The sequence below is a fragment of the Chelonoidis abingdonii genome, chromosome 3 (assembly GCF_003597395.2).
Source record: "Chelonoidis abingdonii isolate Lonesome George chromosome 3, CheloAbing_2.0, whole genome shotgun sequence".
Lineage (NCBI taxonomy): Eukaryota > Metazoa > Chordata > Testudines > Testudinidae > Chelonoidis > Chelonoidis abingdonii.
Window position 1 is genome coordinate 191,322,536 of NC_133771.1, and position 17,579 is coordinate 191,340,114.

General features: G+C 41.4%; 1 protein-coding gene across 4 annotated transcripts in view; it reads right to left on the minus strand.

The window, feature by feature from the left end:
- FOXN2 (forkhead box N2) overlaps positions 1-17,579 on the minus strand; it is a 118,957-nt gene that overhangs the window by 2,978 nt on the left and 98,400 nt on the right. For all 4 annotated transcript variants that reach the window (XM_032769115.2, XM_032769108.2, XM_032769110.2 and 1 more), the window contains 2 exons: positions 6,505-6,569; positions 506-574 (listed from right to left, as the gene is read on the minus strand). In XM_032769115.2, the coding sequence (XP_032625006.1) occupies positions 506-574; positions 6,505-6,569 (134 nt within the window). The remainder of the gene's footprint in view (positions 1-505; positions 575-6,504; positions 6,570-17,579) is intronic.

Here is a 17,579-nt window from a genome sequence, read left to right on the forward strand (position 1 = left end):
TGTGCAAAGGTAAGATTTTTAAACTGAGTATTTAGTTTACATTAGGTGTGATGGATCCATCATTTAATGAACACTGAATACTAGAAGATCTTGATATTCAGCAAATCCTGAATACGAATAGTAGTGGTAGAGATGTGGGCTAGAAGTATAGTGTCTCCAACTATGGAGTGGCAGAAGGCAACCAGACTAACAAAAGAAAACAGAAATGGCGTCCCTGTAAAACTGGGAAATGTTGGCAGAAGGGGTGAATATGCAGGATGGCCACCCTATTGCCTCCCTATCATTTATAAGCTAGCCACAGAGTTTCTCAACAATGGGTCTGTGGACCGGCACCAGTCCCCGAGATCTCCCTGACACAGTGTAGGAAGGCAGCAAGCCAGCCACTGCTATTGAAAAGGTTGAGAAACACTGATCTAAAGCATACCTCACTTCTGAAATTTTCAGCTATAATTTTTTTTAGCTTTCAGTGAAGGAAAAAACAACACATAAAACTGTTTATGCTTACAGTCTAAAATCCTTTGTTCAATAGAAGTATTTAACAGCATCATTGCAGTAGCAGCATCAATATCAGATTCTGTAAAAGAGAGGAAGCAAAAAGTTAGGTTTCATTTTGGGGTGGAGTGGAGAACAAGGAATCCTGCTAAAAAGTAACAACAGCAACAATATTATGCATTTATAGTTGGACACACAAGGAATTGGAATTGTGTCAAAGAATCCCACACAGGCATGACTGCTGTATGCTTAAAAGTTAGCTTATGAGTATGAGTGAATGTGACTTGATTAGAACTACCATTGCAGAACAAATCACAGTGTATTTTAGTGGTGATATGAACATTATAATGTACATTTCTAATGTACATTACCAGAGCTGAAGTCAAGGAACAGTAGCCTCACATTAGGCAGTTTTGTATATGTATGATCAGGCTGCAATGTTATATTTATCTATGAATATTTGCTATTCATAACAATACAAAGAAAAAGATTAGCCATCTGCCACAACAGATATCTGCCTTAAGCAGCCTTTGAACTTGGTGCATTAGTTAAATACAGCACTGAGATTCAACACGGATGAGTAACATCTTTATATTAGTGCAATACAAAGAGCTTTCCTTGCAATATCCATCACATTACCCACATGTCAAATGGAACAACAGCCAAGCAGGGAAACAAAAGGAAAAACATTTATAGAACTCTTCAATCGAGGGAGCATGAGAGTATAAATAATAAATGGGCAATTGATGACCTAAAAAGAATTCGATAAACAGCATTGCTTTTACTTAAAATTACACACATAGCTGTAGAAATTCTTTACAGCAGGATGAAATCATCCGTTTCTTGAAGAGCCCAACAACAACAATGGACAGTACTGTAAAACAACTAAGTTACTAACTGGAATCACAATCAGCTGAGTTAGCAATTAGCTCTCTGCTTACAACAAAAAAGCTGTTGTTATGTTCTCATTAGAACTACTGAGCACACCTTTTCCTGACGGTGATCCACCTACTCAGGACTACTCCATCTAAAAATAAAAATCAAACTAAATTATGTCTATTTTCTCAACTTTCCCTTTATTTACACCACGCTTTCCAAAAATATGCCTTGCAAATATTTAGCGGAAAAGGTTTCTGTCTGTCTGTCCTATTCTATGCGATTTCAGGGCATCTTAAATGTATTTTAAGCAGAGGAAAGCAATAAATGGGCCTTACAGAAATTCTCTCCCTAATGTTTTTTCAGCAGCATAACAGAATCAGACATACATTTCTCACGTATGGTGCACGGGTCAGACAAAAGGAGAGCAGCTGTTTATGGTATGAGGGAACAAGGTGTTTCAAAGGTGGGAACCCCTTATGAAGTATCATGGTTGTCTCACAGAGGGAAAAGACATAGAGGGAGTAAGCATGTATGGGGAGTGGTGGACTGTGAAATGAATCAGGGGCAATGCCTGGGAAAGGAACCTTTATGGGGGAGAACAATCTACCAGCACCCTGCAATCCTGCTAAACAGGGTGAGGGAAAAGAAGAGAAGCTGGCTATTCAGAGTTTTCCCATGTTAAGCATCTGTTGAAGTTAAAACTGGTGGTACACAGCAGCTCATATGGCTCTTTGTTTTTCCTGATGGCAATACTATTACTAATTATTATCATTAAATGAATAGCTATCATCCTTAGACACGGGAGCTATATATTTACATTTCAAGAGGAAAATAAACAATCACATTGGGTCAAATTTCTCCTTGACCAGTGATGAATTCAGCTTAATTTTTAGGAAAAACAAAGTCACATTTGGGATCATGTATAGCAATTTGGATAATTACTAGAATGTCCATGCATTTACTAAGCTTTTCTTAGAATTCACTTCACAGAAGGCCATGAAAAGCCAGCTTGATACTACTTCAGGAAGGGGGGGGACTGAGCTTCTGTTTTCAGTGCTAACTATAGAATATATACATTTTTCACTGTTAAAATGGGAGAATGCTAAAACAAAATCCTTTACAGTCTGCCCTACAGCTCGTGAAATTTTTATTCTTTTCCTTTCCAAAATGAGGTTGGCAGCAACACCACCATTGAATTTACAGCTCTTATGTAACCAACTGACAAAAAAAAAAGTTGTGAACCATTATTTTGCTCCATTATCTTGATTAGGAAGTGAAATGTTCAGAATTATCACTTGCTGCTACAGACATTTTCTTTTAGCATATGATGTTGGTATATAAACACCACTTTGTTAAATGTCAAAGAGTTATAAACATTAATTCAAGACAGAACTACCTGCAAGCATGGTTTCTGCGTCTCAGTACCCCAACACAGAACTCACGAGTTGCAGTTCTTTCTTTCGCCTTGTAAGCAGCTTTTCAGGTCACCACTAATGTATTTTGGCTTGCTCCTTCTTGCTGGAATGAACTTTCCCAAATTTATGCTTCCCTCGCACCATGGCTAAAGAACACGCTAAAAGAAGTCTTCAGTCTCAACAACAGCTGCCTCCTAAGACCCTGGGAACACTAATGGCTTGCCTCTAACAGAGAGGATTTCCTGAACTGTTGTATGATATGCAGAAATTCAGTTAGAACTGATACGAATTCTTGATGCCCTTGGTGTATCAATTGGAATGACTAAAATCAAAGTTGATGCACGGAAGGGGGGAAGCATGTGGGGTCACATGCCCCGCCCCCAGCCCAAAATACATCATCTTCCCATCAACAGTTACTCATTGTTTCTTACTAGCAATCCCAAACGTGTATGGGCCACATCAGCACAGTCATTTAAAAAAGAGTGAGATACAGAATTTTATTCTACAGCAAGCCCTTGGGATACTTAGAACAAACATGTCTATCCTTTATTCCCTAGGGAAAATGTGCAGGAAAGGCTCAATAGCTGTTCAGCAGACAGGCCAGGAAACATCCTTAGTCCAGCATCATGGGACAACCAAAAACCTGGTTTGGATGAATGAAGTTTAATGCTGCCTGCTGAACAAACAGCTAGCTGATCTATCCTCAAAAGTCCTGACTAACTTTTCTGGCGGTCTGTGGCTGAAAATTAAAACTAACCTCCCATTTCATTTGCCTAAAGTCCAACATAAAGCGGAAGAAATTGATTATTTAATCTGCCTGTCTGCTACATCACTAAATTCCTGCTTAGGTTCTATTAAGTCAGTTGTGCCTCATACTGGAATTTGAGAAGAGCGTATAAGGTTATTCTTATATGGCTTAAAAAAAATAATAGAACCAGCAGAGATCCTCTACAGACACATTTCCTACTTGTTCAGGACACTAAACCTCTGGTGGAATATGCCTTATTATTGATCAGGCAAGCCCTGAATTCAGCCATATACAACAGGCTCTGTAGGAATCTTAGTTCAGGTACTAGGTATATGGTGGTTTTAGTATATTTCTGGAACCACTGTACAGAATACGATGTTTTGAAATCAGAGGCCGCTTTTCCTATTTAGGGAGAAATGAAGTTCCAAAATTATGTTTGGCCTTAGATGGAGATAAACTAAGGTGAAAGATGTACCATTTACATATAACAATAACACTACCTTTGAATGTGAAAGCTGGATTGCCCTAATGGCTAATTTTTTCCTGGTTGAACATCAGAAAGTCTACAGGATAGGGCTACTGCAAGATCCCAAACCCCTGTTACACTGCACTCATCAAAACCTAGATGGACAGATTAGACAGAACTGTCTGGGATGAGGAAATGGCTACCAGAAAGGCATAATATGCACTTATAGTTAACTAACATTTCTTTTTTGTCCATGTGGCAAAGAATCCCAAACATACATAACTATTGTATGACCAAAAATTAACACATTATATACCGAGGATGAGAGTGTTTCTTTATTGGAGCTACCACAGCAGAACAAATCTTAAAGTATTTTAGTGATGATAAAATACTTCACTTCAGCATCAAAGAGAGCCCTATAAATGACAGGGCTACTGAAGTACACCGTATACTTGGCGTATATACTGTGTTGAGTGGACACACATTAAGATGTATTAGAGTCAAGACAGTGTGGTTCAGATCAGTAACTGAGTATATGAACAGGAAGATTCGGGACTCTACTAGGACTTGAACAGAGAATTTTCAGATCCAAATACACACAACTTAAAATTAATTTCCATTAGCTTTCAGTAGCAGTACTGCTTCGATCTTTTCAGCCTTCGAGCCACTAGTGAGTGAAGTTCTCACAACAGTCATAAATCACACAGAAGGATGACGACATTTTGAAGTGTCTTATAGGTGCTATCTGCTCTACAAAAATAACTATGCTTAAATAGGGATTGTGAGGCAACGTTTTTTATATCCTCATGGGAAATGAAAAAAATTGTATGACACTGTTGAGCCCTAACATCAGCTAAACATATTGTTAATCCTTAACAGTGTGCTGATTCAGGCCCTTCCAATCTCTCTCTATTACCGTTTTGGGGGGATGATTTAAAGGTGTATCTATATTATAAGAAGGAAGGTTATGTGATCTAATATTTATTTCATTACTAATTCGGTTGGGAAAACAGAGCTATAACCTGAATATGGGAGAGTGTTACACATTAAGATGTCAAGAGCTCTATCTAGAGCCAATAAATACAACAAAACCTATTCGATCTGGTGACAGGTTCTATGGTACCAATGGAAACAAAGAACAAGCCAGTGGAGTAAACTTTTTCTTGAATAAAAGGGATGGTATCCTCCTATGCCCTTAAGGCTGGCTTGAAAATGTAGTAAGTGTCACACGTGTTCACCATGGTTGACACCTACTTGTCAATGAAGACTGATGCACAGTCCTCCCTTTAAAAAAGGGTGGGGGGCAACCCCTCCCCCCTAGATATTGCACAGAAAAGGCAGAGAGAAAAATCAGCTTCTTGTTAGAATTTGCTTCATCTGAAGGCAAATGAAATTTCCCTTGAAAATAAAATAAAGGAGAAGGGAAGGGACCTTTGAAAGAAGGACAGCCCGTGTTAAGGAGTGGTGCAGAGGAAATGGTGCATCTCAGATACATAGGAAAGGGAATCTTTATCATCTGTCATGTCATTAACAGAGCTCTGCACTCTTCAGACTGCCAGGGGGACCATCACATGTTTTTATTACAAACCATCCTCTGCCCTTACTAGCTGTTGGAACACAGAAGGCCATGAAGGAGGATTGGCTTCTTGAAGAGTGGAACCCCTTCTCAGCACCAGGATGGTGAAAGATAGACATGCTATGTTTCCTCCTTTGCATAACTGCAAGACTCACATCTGGGTCTCATAGTATTTTATGGATCTCATGAGCAGACCATAGGAAATTGTAATCCTGCACCTCTGCCTTGTGGTTTATCCAAATGCAGTTTTTCTCCTCTGAAAGGTAAAAGCTAACATTTTTTGACATTGCAGAGAGATGTGCTGGCCCATGGTGCAATCATAGGGCTCTTCTGGCTATCACATTAATCATAATGATTTAGGCATAAATCTTCAGATACTCCTGTACCTTACAACATAAATACCCAGACTCAGGGCTATATCAGAGAAGAATTTTTCTCCCACTGTCATACAGAATAGAAAACAAAGAGAATAGAGAAGCGGGATTTTAATACACAAAGCTTTGCAGGACATGGCCATAAGACTAGCCATAAAACAGGATGTCCTGCACAGAGCATTTATGAGGTGGAATGGCAGTGTTAACCAGGCTACTCTGGATTTATTTACACCATGACGTCCTTGTTTCATAAAGGTACAGCATATGTCCGTATCACTCTATGACATTGCACACATTGGTGTAATTACACCAAAGTACAAAGGGTAAACTTTTTTTTAAAATAGCTGTTGTGATGGATTTACTAAAAGAACAAAATCAGTTTAAAGCAAAGACACACTAGGACAACTAAGGAGCACTCTATTAACTGACTTTTCTGAAAGAGTCTTTGTACACTTTGACAAAGGTCCATCTGCACATTTTAGACTACAGTTTATTCTGAATATGAATAACATTGTGGGAGGGCAAAACATACAGAATATTAATGCCATAATTACCTTTGAGAGACCGGCCATGATTCTGCTTAAGTACTGAAGTTAAGTAATGAGGACAGGATGACCTACTGAAAAGAAAAAATTTTTTACTAAAACCATAAATAGTACTAAATTTAATATACTGTGAATAGATGAAGTGAAGAAATTTCTATACCACAAAAAGTTAAAAGAAAAAAGTCATTAAAACAGGAGAGGTAAGCCAAAGAAGCCCCACAATTTCTACTACTTTTGGTAGCTAGATAGTAAGCAATCCAGTTTAATTGCAGTACTACATAGATTTATATTCAGGACTCAAAAAAGCCTATTCGCTTTGGGGTGATTAGGAAACTTTGCTTGGCCAGCCATCAACTTCTGCAGATTCTAAGTGTTTATCAAAATTTTTTTAAAAGCTCTAGCCTTTATAGTTATGAAGAAACTTTCTAAATATGACCTAAGGGTAAATCAGTGAAGTGATGTCCAGAACTCAGGTGCCTCTACTGTTGCTAAGGATTTTGGCTGGCTGCAGCTAAATGAAGAATGTCAAGAGTCCTGTCAGTTTCATTGCTGCTAATCAAAATGTAGTGGTCAATGACAAATTAAGTCAATCTCACTTTGCAGTTGCTAGAGAAAGCTTTGAACAGAAGTAGAAGCAGGCAATGGAACTTTTTTCCAGTGAGGAGGATTCAAAACCTGAGGCTAAGGGAGCAGTAAAGCAACACATATATGTGCCTCTTCCCTTCACAGCAGCCAGGAGGCTTGGAAGTGGGGCAAAGTAAAGGACTCCCAGACACACTCATAGCCAGAAGACTACAGTGGAAGGAGGGAACAGAGAGACTTCTTTTTCCAAATGAAATGGGGAGCTGAGGAGAGGGTCTTCAAATGTAATCAGACACTTAAGCCCCCTGTTATTAACAGATAGCTAAGGGTGAATGTCTTTTTCACCTGTAAAGAGTTAACAAACAGTGACCTGCAACACCTGACCAGAGGACCAATCAGGAGACAAGATACTTTCAAATCTCGGTGGAGGGAAGCCTTTGTTTGTGTTTTTTGGGTTTTGCGTTGTTCTCTCTGGGTCCTGAAAAGGACCAGACATGCAACCAAGTTTCTTGCCAATCTCTCTGCTACAGTCTCTTATATATTCAGAATAGTGAGTATTAAGTAGAAAAGGCGGTTATAGTATTTTGATTGTTTTCTGTATTTGCAAATGTGTATTTTGCTGGACGGATTTTGATTGGTATTTGTGCTGGGGGGGAAAACTTCTCTCTAGTGTCTATAAGCTGAAAGACCCTGTAATATTCCATCTTAAATTTACAGAGATTATTTTTACTCTTTTTTTTTTATTAAACGTTTTTCTTTTTAAGACCTGATTAATTTTTTCCCCTTGTTAAGGCTCAAAGGAACTGAGTCTGTACTCACCAGGGAAGTGGTGGGGGTGGGAGAAGGGAAGGAGGAGTGGGGGAGGAAAGGTGAATTCCCTCTGTGTTTTAGATTCACGGAGCTTGAATCTATTTCTCCAGAATAGCCCAGGGAGGAAAAGCCTGGGAAGGGGGGGGAGAAAAATCTTGATTTTTCTGTGTTGTGATTCAAGGAGTTTGAATCACGGTGATCTCCTAGTGTACCCAGGGCGGAAAAAATCTGGGAGGAAGAAAGAAGGGGAAAGGGAAATAGTTTATTCCCCTTTGTTATGAGACTCAAGGAATTTGGGTCTTGGGGTCCCCAGGGAAGGTTTTAGGGGGGACCAAAGTGCCCCAAAACACTATATTTTTGGGTGGTGGCAGCTTATCAAATCTAAGCTGGTAATTAAGCTTAGAGGAATTCATGCTGGTACCCCATTTTTTGGACTCTAAGGTTCAGATTGGGGAAATATATCATGACACCCCCAAACAAGGTCCGTGGGCAGGTGAGGGGAAGTTGGCTTGTCTCCTAGATGTTGCCTTTGGAGATTGTGCGCTCCTCCACCCCTATCTTTTATATTGGTCTCTGAGACACTAAAGACAATGCAGGAAGCGATACACCATAATATTTCCGAAAACACAAAAATGAGAGAAAAAACAAGGAAGAAAAGGAGGAACTGAAAAAAAAATAAAGAAAGATATATAGTAAGCAGGACTGCTTAAGCAGGACTTGACTCATACATTACTTGACAAATTTCACAAGTATTTGTCAAATAAAATTATTTGACAGATACTTTTTTGTATTATCTGACCATCACAAAGGTGGCCATATACTATTCTGTGAATAGATTATTCAATACAAACAAGTGAAATTAATCAAGTAGTATATTCAGAAAATATTTTTGATAGTCCACCAGCCCTTGTAGTATGTTAAATTTCATTAAAAATGTATACAAAAGAAATTTGATTAGCAATATGTTGCAATTAAATACCATATACAACAAACAGTGCACAACTGTTTTTCTTTCAGATTGCATGGAACATAGGTCTTTCTTACCATCGTAGAAGGATTTGACCTCAGGTTAGTAGGCAACGATAGATTTTTCAAGCTCAGTGTATAGTCAGAGCTCTGCAGTGAGCATGGCCCATGATTAAAGATTAAAAAACCTGGGTGCCTAAAAAGTTAGGCAACCTTATTTTCAGAAGTACCATAGTTAGCAAAAGACAGTTACCTCTTCCGTAACTGGTGTTACAGAGATGTGTTGCTCATGTCCATTCCACAACAGGTGTGCATGCTTGCCACATGCACCGGTGCTGTAAGTTTTTCCTTTAGGAGTACCCATACGGGAGTGCCCCTAGCAACCCCTGGAGTGGCACCACTATGGTGCGGTATAAGGGGCGCTGCGTGCTCCCCTCATCCTCAGTTCCTTCTTGCCAGACAACTCCAAGAGAGGGGAAGGAGGGCGGGATGTGGAATGAACATGAGCAACACATCCCGAAGAACACCAGTTATGGAAAAGGTAACTGTCTTTTCTTCTTCGAGTGATTGCTCATGTGCATTTCACAATAGGTGACTCCAAGCTATACCTGTCAGAGGTGGACAGGAGTTCATGGAGCACTGCCTTGCCGAACCTGGCGTCCTCCCTAGTTTGGGAGACGATTTCATGATGTGAGGTGAACATGTGGACCGACAACCATGTGGCACCCCTACAAATGTCCTGAATAGGGACGCGAGCCAGAAAGGCAGCCAACGAGGCTTGCATCCTAGTCAAGTGCATCCTCACAATCGGCGGCAGGGGAACTCCCTCCAGGTCGTAACAAGTACGTGCCACATGAAGTGATCCAGTTGGAGAGCCGCTGAGTGGAGATCAGCCGACCTTTCATGCGTTCAGTCGTGGCGATGAACAGTTGTGAAGACTTCCTGAATGGTTTTATAAGTTCCAGGTAAAAAGCCAGACCCCGTCTCACACCTAGCATATGGAAGTGGTGCTCCTTATTGGACGCGTGGGGCTTGGTACAGAGCACCGGCAGGAAAATGTCCTGGCCCATATGATAGGTGGCGACCACCTTAGGGAAGAACGAAGGATGTGGGTGGAGCTGGATTTTATCCTCATGGAATACCGGGTACAGAGGTTCAGAGGTCAGGGCCTGAAGCTCTGAGACACTCCTAACAGATGTGATTGCCACAAAAAAGGATACTTTTCATGAGAGGTGGGACCAGAAGCATTTAGCAAGCGGCTCAAACGGAGATCCAAATGGAGGGATCAGGGGTTTAACACAAGGGAAGAGGCGATCCAAGCCCTTCAAGTGGAGTAGAGAGAAACTGGAGGGTATAGCCCTGGGAGATTGTGTTGAGGACCCATCAGTCTGATATCAGCAGCGACCACTCTGGGAGGAAAGTACATAAGCGGTTGGAGAAGGGAAGGTTGGGAGGATCCCTGGTACAAACTGGTAAGTCTTCCCCGGGTGTCCCATCAAAACTGGCACTTACCCGCCTGCTTGCCCTTGGAGGGCCCAGGCTGGGGTGCAGGCCAAGACTGCCGCTGTAAGCGCTTTTTATAGTCCCTTGATTTTTCAGAAGGGGGCTCGTACCTGGAGTGGGTGGCCTGACTGGGGGCTAGCTGCGGCTTGAACTTGGTCCTGGCCGGGGCCGGGACATAGAGACCAAGAGTCTTTAATATCGTGCAGGAGTCCTTGAGACCGTGTAACTTCCCTTCTGTTTGTTCCGTGAACAAGGCCTTGCCGTCGAATGAGAGGTCCTGCAAGGAGCTCTGTGCCTCTGGACAACTCAGATAACAGGAGGAACAGCACTCTTCTTATGGACACTGCAGAGGCCACAGATCTTGCATCCGTGTCTGTAGCATCCGAGGCTGCCTGAAGGGCCACTCTGGTGGCAGCTGTGCCCTCCTCAACCAGAGCCTTAAACTCCTTCTTCTCACACTCCTGGAAGGAGTCCACAAACTTTGGCATTGAGCCCCACAAGTTAAAGTCATATCTGCCCAGCAGGGCTTGGTGGTTCGCCACCCTCAGTTGGAAGCTCAAAGAAGAATAAATCTTTCTACCAAACAAGTCTAGCCTCCTCGAGTCCTTATACTTAGGGGCAGGAGTGGGTTGGCCCTAATGCTCCTTGTGGTTGACCGCCTCAACTACTAGAGAGTTGGGAGTGGGGTGGGTATATAGATACTCATGCCTCTTAGCGTGCACAAAATGCTTTCGTTCTGCCTTCTTGGAGATGGGGGGCAAGGAAGCCGGTCTCCACTGGGCATTTGGACATCTTTGCCACCCCTTCATGGAGGTGGAGAGCCACCCTGGCTGGCACTGTAGCCGAGAGGACATCGAAGAGGGAGTCCAAGGGTGCCTCCACCTCCTCAGCTTGTAGGTTAAGGCTTAATGCCACCCTTTTCAAAAGTTCTTGGTGGGTTTTTGTGTCCTCCTGAGGCACAGGAGGAGGAGGTGCCATGATTGCCTCATTGGGGGTGGATGAAAATGGAGGTGTGGTACTCTGCATCCCCACCAGAGCCGCAGGTCCCAACACTTGGTCCCCTTCTGAGCGCGGAACCGATGAGGAGTGTTTCACTGACCCCTTCGTGGGTGGCTGAGGGAGGCCAAAGGTCTTTTTGAGGCTCTAGCCACCGAGCCACCACCGGGGGCTGTGTCGGGCCCACTGTGGATTCATCCTCATCATATAATCATAATTTCAATTTGGCATAGTTAACAGTCTCTTGCTGAAGAGAGTTTCATAACTAGATTAGCAATGGTGCAGCATATCAGGGACAAAAGTGCACTAATTGAGGTGTGTAATAAAACTGGTACGTTGCTAGCCTGCATTATGTTTGGTGGTAGTTACTGATATCAGTCTCATTTTCATTGGCTCTGAAAATTGTCACTTTCACCATCCAAGAAAACATAACAGTTTAGCTCTATAAACAAACACAGCTATTTCAATTTTTTGTCTGGATAGGTTGATGTGGTGTGGGAGAGGATGAATAAGGAGAATTTATTCAAAGAATGGAAAATCACAACTGTTATCAGAAGGAAAATAAGGGATCTACACAACATTGTTTGATTTGCAGTCCTTCACATAAAGTGATGAAGTGGCAAGTGTGCAAGAAATATAGCAACCTGTCCTTTCATATGGGCTCAGATCCTGCAAACACTATGTCCACACATAATTTGACTTCAGTGGAACTAATCACAAGAGGAAAGCTATGCACATGTTTAAGTGTTTTCAGGATCAGGATTTAAGGGATCACCATAACCTAAAGGCAAAATGCATATATTGAAACTGGCCATAATCACTAAACTCAACTTGCTTAACAGGTTTCACAGAAACAAAGTACATCAATTATGCCGATCATTTACTGTACCAAAGATTTATGTCTAAAAACAGGTCCTGTACATCAGAAGCTGACCAAAATTTAAAAAGGCAACAATTATGTTTTTTGGGACAAGTGAACAATAGCTCTAAGACCATGCTAAAATATTACTGACTACAAATACAAGCCCTCTTGATGAAATCTGGGGCTTCCTCTGGCACAGTAACCACCATTTTTTTCTCTTCATACAAGGATAGATTAAGCTTTTGGGATGGGGGTGGAGGGATTATAGCATTCTGTTTGGCATTATTATAGATATATATTTTGTTCACTAACAAAAGTAGCGTTTAGATTCATAAAGGCCAGAAGGGATGATTTGATCTTTTTGTCTGAACTGCTGGATACCAGAGGCCACTAAATTTCACTCAGATACCTCTGTACTGAGAATAACAATTTGTGTTTGATTAAAGCATAACTTCCTGAAAGCATCTAATCTGGATTTTAAGACATCGAGTGATGGAGAATCCACCACTTCCCTTGTTAGTTTTCAACAATGGTTAATCACACACTATCAAAAATTTGTGCCTAATTTCTTATTTGAATATGTCTGGTTTCTGCTTCCAGACATTGGTTCTTGTTATCTCTTTCTCTGCTAGATTAAAGAGCCCTTTAGTACCTGGTATTTTCTCCATGTGAAGATCCTTATACACTGTAATCAAATCACCTCTGAATCTTCTTTTTGATAAACTAAATAGATTGTACACGCTAAAAGTCTCTCACTGTAAGACATTTTTTCCACCCTCTCCAATTTTTCCACATTCTTTTTTAAAATGCTGACACCAGACCAGTACTCATTATTGTTATTATTTAGAAACTGCTTCCCTGCAGCACTACTGCTGAAATAACAGCTGAAGCTAAACGTCTGAATTACTCTGTTTACAGTAAAAAGAACAAGAGTGCTTGTGGCACCCTAGAGACTAACAAATTTATTTCAGCATGAGCTTTCGTGAGCTTCAGCTCACTTCTTCAGATGCACAATAAAACTTTAGAGTAATATTTACTTATGCCTTAATCCACAGCTCTCTAAAAACTATTGGATTAAGATTTAAGGGCTTCTCTACACTACAAAGTTAAGCCGACATTAGGCAGCTTACATTGACCTAACTATGGAGGCGTACTCCTACCGCTGCTTTAACTTTCCTGCTACGCCGACGAGAACTTAAGGCAACCTGGTTAGAATGATGCAGTGTCAGTATAGATACTGCATTGCTTACATCACCCAAAGTGGCCTTCAGGAGGTATCCCATAATGCCCACCGTGACTGCTCTAATCACTGTTTTGAACTCCATTGCTCTGCAGCCAGGTACACAGATATATGCTCCTCCCCTTTTAAAGCCCCATGGAGTTTTGAAATTGCTCTTCCCGTTTGCTCAATGTGGAGAGCTCACATAGCTAGAGCCCTACTCAGATACAAAATTTGTATCCACATCCAATCCGTGATCCACAAAAATGATATAAAACAGATATCCACGAATTTTCAGGGTGACTGCCCAAATGAGCATGTCAGCTCCATGCAGCAAACATGATGCTACCTGGAGTACACAGAAGGTGGTGGATTTCCTGGGTCTGGGCAGAGAAATCACTGTAGGGAGGCTGGGAGAGAGAATCACAAGGACCTCCCTACACTCTCCTTCCCCCCATCCCTGCCCACCAGTTCCATGTATCTTCTGGGGCCACAGCAATACCCAAGGCACTCCACCCCATGGAGATTAAACATGACAGCTGCACATACCCCAAGGAGGCTCTCACAGCCAGGTGTATGTGCTTATGAATTCCCTCTTCCATCCCCTTTAAAGATACTTTCCCCCGCATGTTTGAAGTTTACCTCAGTATTACATAGTTATGTTTGCATGAGTGTGGAATAAAAATCTACTTTGGAAACTGAATTTATCTTTATTATTCTCCATCACATGGTGGCTGGTGCTAACATTCAAGACAATAGCAATAGGTGCACATGAATTATAAGAGTTGGGCACACACAGCAATCATGCAAAGTTTATAGCGTGGTGCAAACAAACAATGCCAGGCTCAGCACACTACAGAAACACATATTACTCTGGCTCAATGTTAAAATGTTCCTTCACAGCCTCCCTCAGCCAAATAGCCCCCCACTGAGCTCTTCTTATAGCCTTATGTTCATAACACACAGCACAATATTGAAGAGTGATGCAGGATCCATGCTTTCTAACAGATATGGTTGGCTTGCAGGTTAGCAGGGCATTTGAAAAGCAGCTGGCAATTTAGTAGGATACCCATCGAATGATGGGACTGAGAAACCTGCATCATGTGACACTAAACCTGCCCTCATGAGGCATTACAAACCCTTCCCAAAACATCCTGGACCAGTTGCACAGAGGGCCAGTTACCCACAGTGCACAGCTCTCTGTGTTGATGCAAGAGCTGCTACTGAGGATTTGCTTTGCCAACACATGGAGCATAGTGAGGACACAGGTGGTTTAATTACAGCAGTGGCAGTAGGTTGACATAACTTAAGTCCACTTAAATTTGTAATTTAGACATAGCCAAAACTTAGGCTAAGAAAAAAGAGAAAGATGAATGTATTCCTTTCCTGCACAGGTCAGAGGCCTAGATATGTAATTTTTTTAAAGGGGGAATTTAAAAAGAAAAAACTTTAAAAGACAGAAGGAAATATATCAAACATTTTTAGTTAATAGAAAAGAAAAAAAAAGATACGCAATAATAAAGCCTGAGGTGAAATCCTGGACCTACTGAAGTCAATGGAATTTTGCCATTGATTTCAATAGGGCCAGTATTTCACATTATGCGCAATAACTAACATAACTAGTGTGAGACTGTTGCCTGGCTTCAGTGAAAAAGAAAAACTACAAACAACAAAAGTGGTACAAATTTAGGACCTGATCCTGCAAATACTTATGCATGTGGAGTAAAGTTTCTCACTTATGTGGTCCCCGCTGTTGTCAATGAGGACTATTCATATGAATGAAGTTACTTCTACTTCAGTGTCTGCAGGATCAGGTCCTTATGAATTTAGGGTTTGACTCTGCAAACAAGACAAAAAACAAACAAACTCATGAACAAAGGTTTTTAGGACAGAGCCTTCACTTCAAATTTTATCTACAGAGAAGCTCATGCCCATTATGCAAAAATACTAGCTCTTGTAAAACACATCACCTTCTAGAATCTAATGACTGTTGTTTCAGTTGCCATTGTTTTGACAAGAAGCCTGAAAAGAACACGAACCATATTATGACACTTTTAGTTTTGAATATTTAATAGTACTCAAATTTTCTGCAATGATTTTTATTAATGTTTTTATTCCAATAGTGATTTCTTTCTAAATAAATGCAACTACATATTATAAAAAAGTGCTTTGCAGTTAGACATTTTAAAATAGATTTTAAAATTGATTATTTTTAGCATATATATCCCAAAGTGCCAAATACACTTTTCAAGTGCCTTACAATAGCTTCAAATTCTTTTGCTGGGCTCTTTCAAACAGAAGAATGATCACATATAGCTTAGCACAGCTAGATGGTTAGAGACCACTTTTGTAAATAAGAGAATACAAAATGCAAGTGTAAGCCACCAAGCTGTGCAAAGCTTTTGATTCACTACTATGAACTTAAACGCTTGCATTAGGGTGTCAAATCCAAGGGTCAGTGTAGCAGTTTCATTTAAAAGTAAAATGCCAAGTTGAGTTTTGTGATAGACCTAGCAATTATAAGTTCTAGCAGAAAGTAATATTGAAATATTTCTCTTTATTCATTAGAGTTGAATCATCTACCATCCTCAGCTTAGATTATACATTTTTAAATATATATTTTTATTTTTCCAATTTAACTTTTCAAAGTATTTTATTTTTAAAATAGTATTAATATACAAAAGAAATCCTCCAACATGAACGGAAATAGTTTCTATATAGAAGTATGGAGTATTCCTTTGTAGCAGAAGCAGGCAAACTATGGCCCATGAGCCACATCCGGCCTGCGGGACCCTCCTGCCCAGCCCCTGGGCTCCTGGCCTGGGAAGCTAGCCCCTGATCCCTCCCCTGCTATTCCCCCTCCCCCGCAGTCGGGGCAGGGGTTCTGGGGGCAGTCAGGGGACAGGGAGAAGGGATGGTTGGATGGGGCAGGGGTCCGAGGGGGCCATCAGCGAACGGGGGGGTTGGATGGGGCAGGAGNCAGGAGTCGGGGGGGGGGGCTGTCAAGGGGCAAGAAACGGGGGGAGCGGATAGAGGGCAGGGGCCGGGCCACACCTGGCTGTTTGGGGAAGCACAGATTCCCCTAACGGTCCCTCCATACAATTTCCGAAACCCACCCACTCAGGCCAAAAAGTTTGCCCGTCCCTGCTTTGTAGATATGTCAGCAAATAAGTGTTTTCAACAAGTTACTATTTTTTTCTACTGCCTTTTCTTTAAGTTTAAGGTGCACAGACATTCCAGGCTAGTCGTGGTTAGTTCCACTGAAACTGGGATTTTTTCCCACTTACACAAAACCCAGGGCACGGTGCAGTACTCCCTACCCACAGATGTTCAGACAGCTACTCACCCCGCATCAAGTTGTTAGTGAGACAAGAAGGGATATTTATTCCCAACAAACCTGAAAATAGCTGAAAGGCAGCCCAAAGACTTGCTAATAGCAGTAGCTCCTCTTTGTGCTGCTTCTAGCTATGTCCCTGATAGAGTCACATTGGGAAGAAAGAATAGGAAGAAAGTGAGAGTAGAGAAAGAACAGGGTGCATATAAAGGGAAGAGGAACCAGCAGAAGACAAGCAGTAAAAACAAACAAACCAACCCAAATGAAAGCCCAGGAGATTAACCAAGGACACAAAAAGATGCTGGGCTTGCAAGAATGGGTTAGAAAATATAGCTATGAGTTGACTTTAGGGGAGAACAAAGTACACAGGGTTAAAAACTGTTTTCTCCACCTCCATTTTTGAAACGTGTCCCAGTTTTTCTGGAGAGGGAGCCCTCCTTCCTGCCCACTTGCTTCATACACTTTTCCTCCTTCCTCACAGATATCAAATGCTTCTCATGAGACAGGTGTCCTGATGTATCAGCCTGAAAATCTAGACTCACTAGATTCTCACTTCCTTCTCCATTCAGCCCACTTCCCTCCCTGAGCCTCATTCAGCTCCTTCCCTCCACCAGTCATTTTCAATCTATTAACCACCCTTCTATGCAGTATTTTGTCTCTTTCTCCCAATCCTCTACCTCCATTTCTCTCCACTCCCATGCCAGGAAACAATAGAGTTTGGGAGGCATAACTGGTCACCCCATTTTTCCCCCCAAATAACTACTTCCTTTGTGTTATAGGTTGCCCAGGCTGTTGTGTTCTTTGGGAAAGGT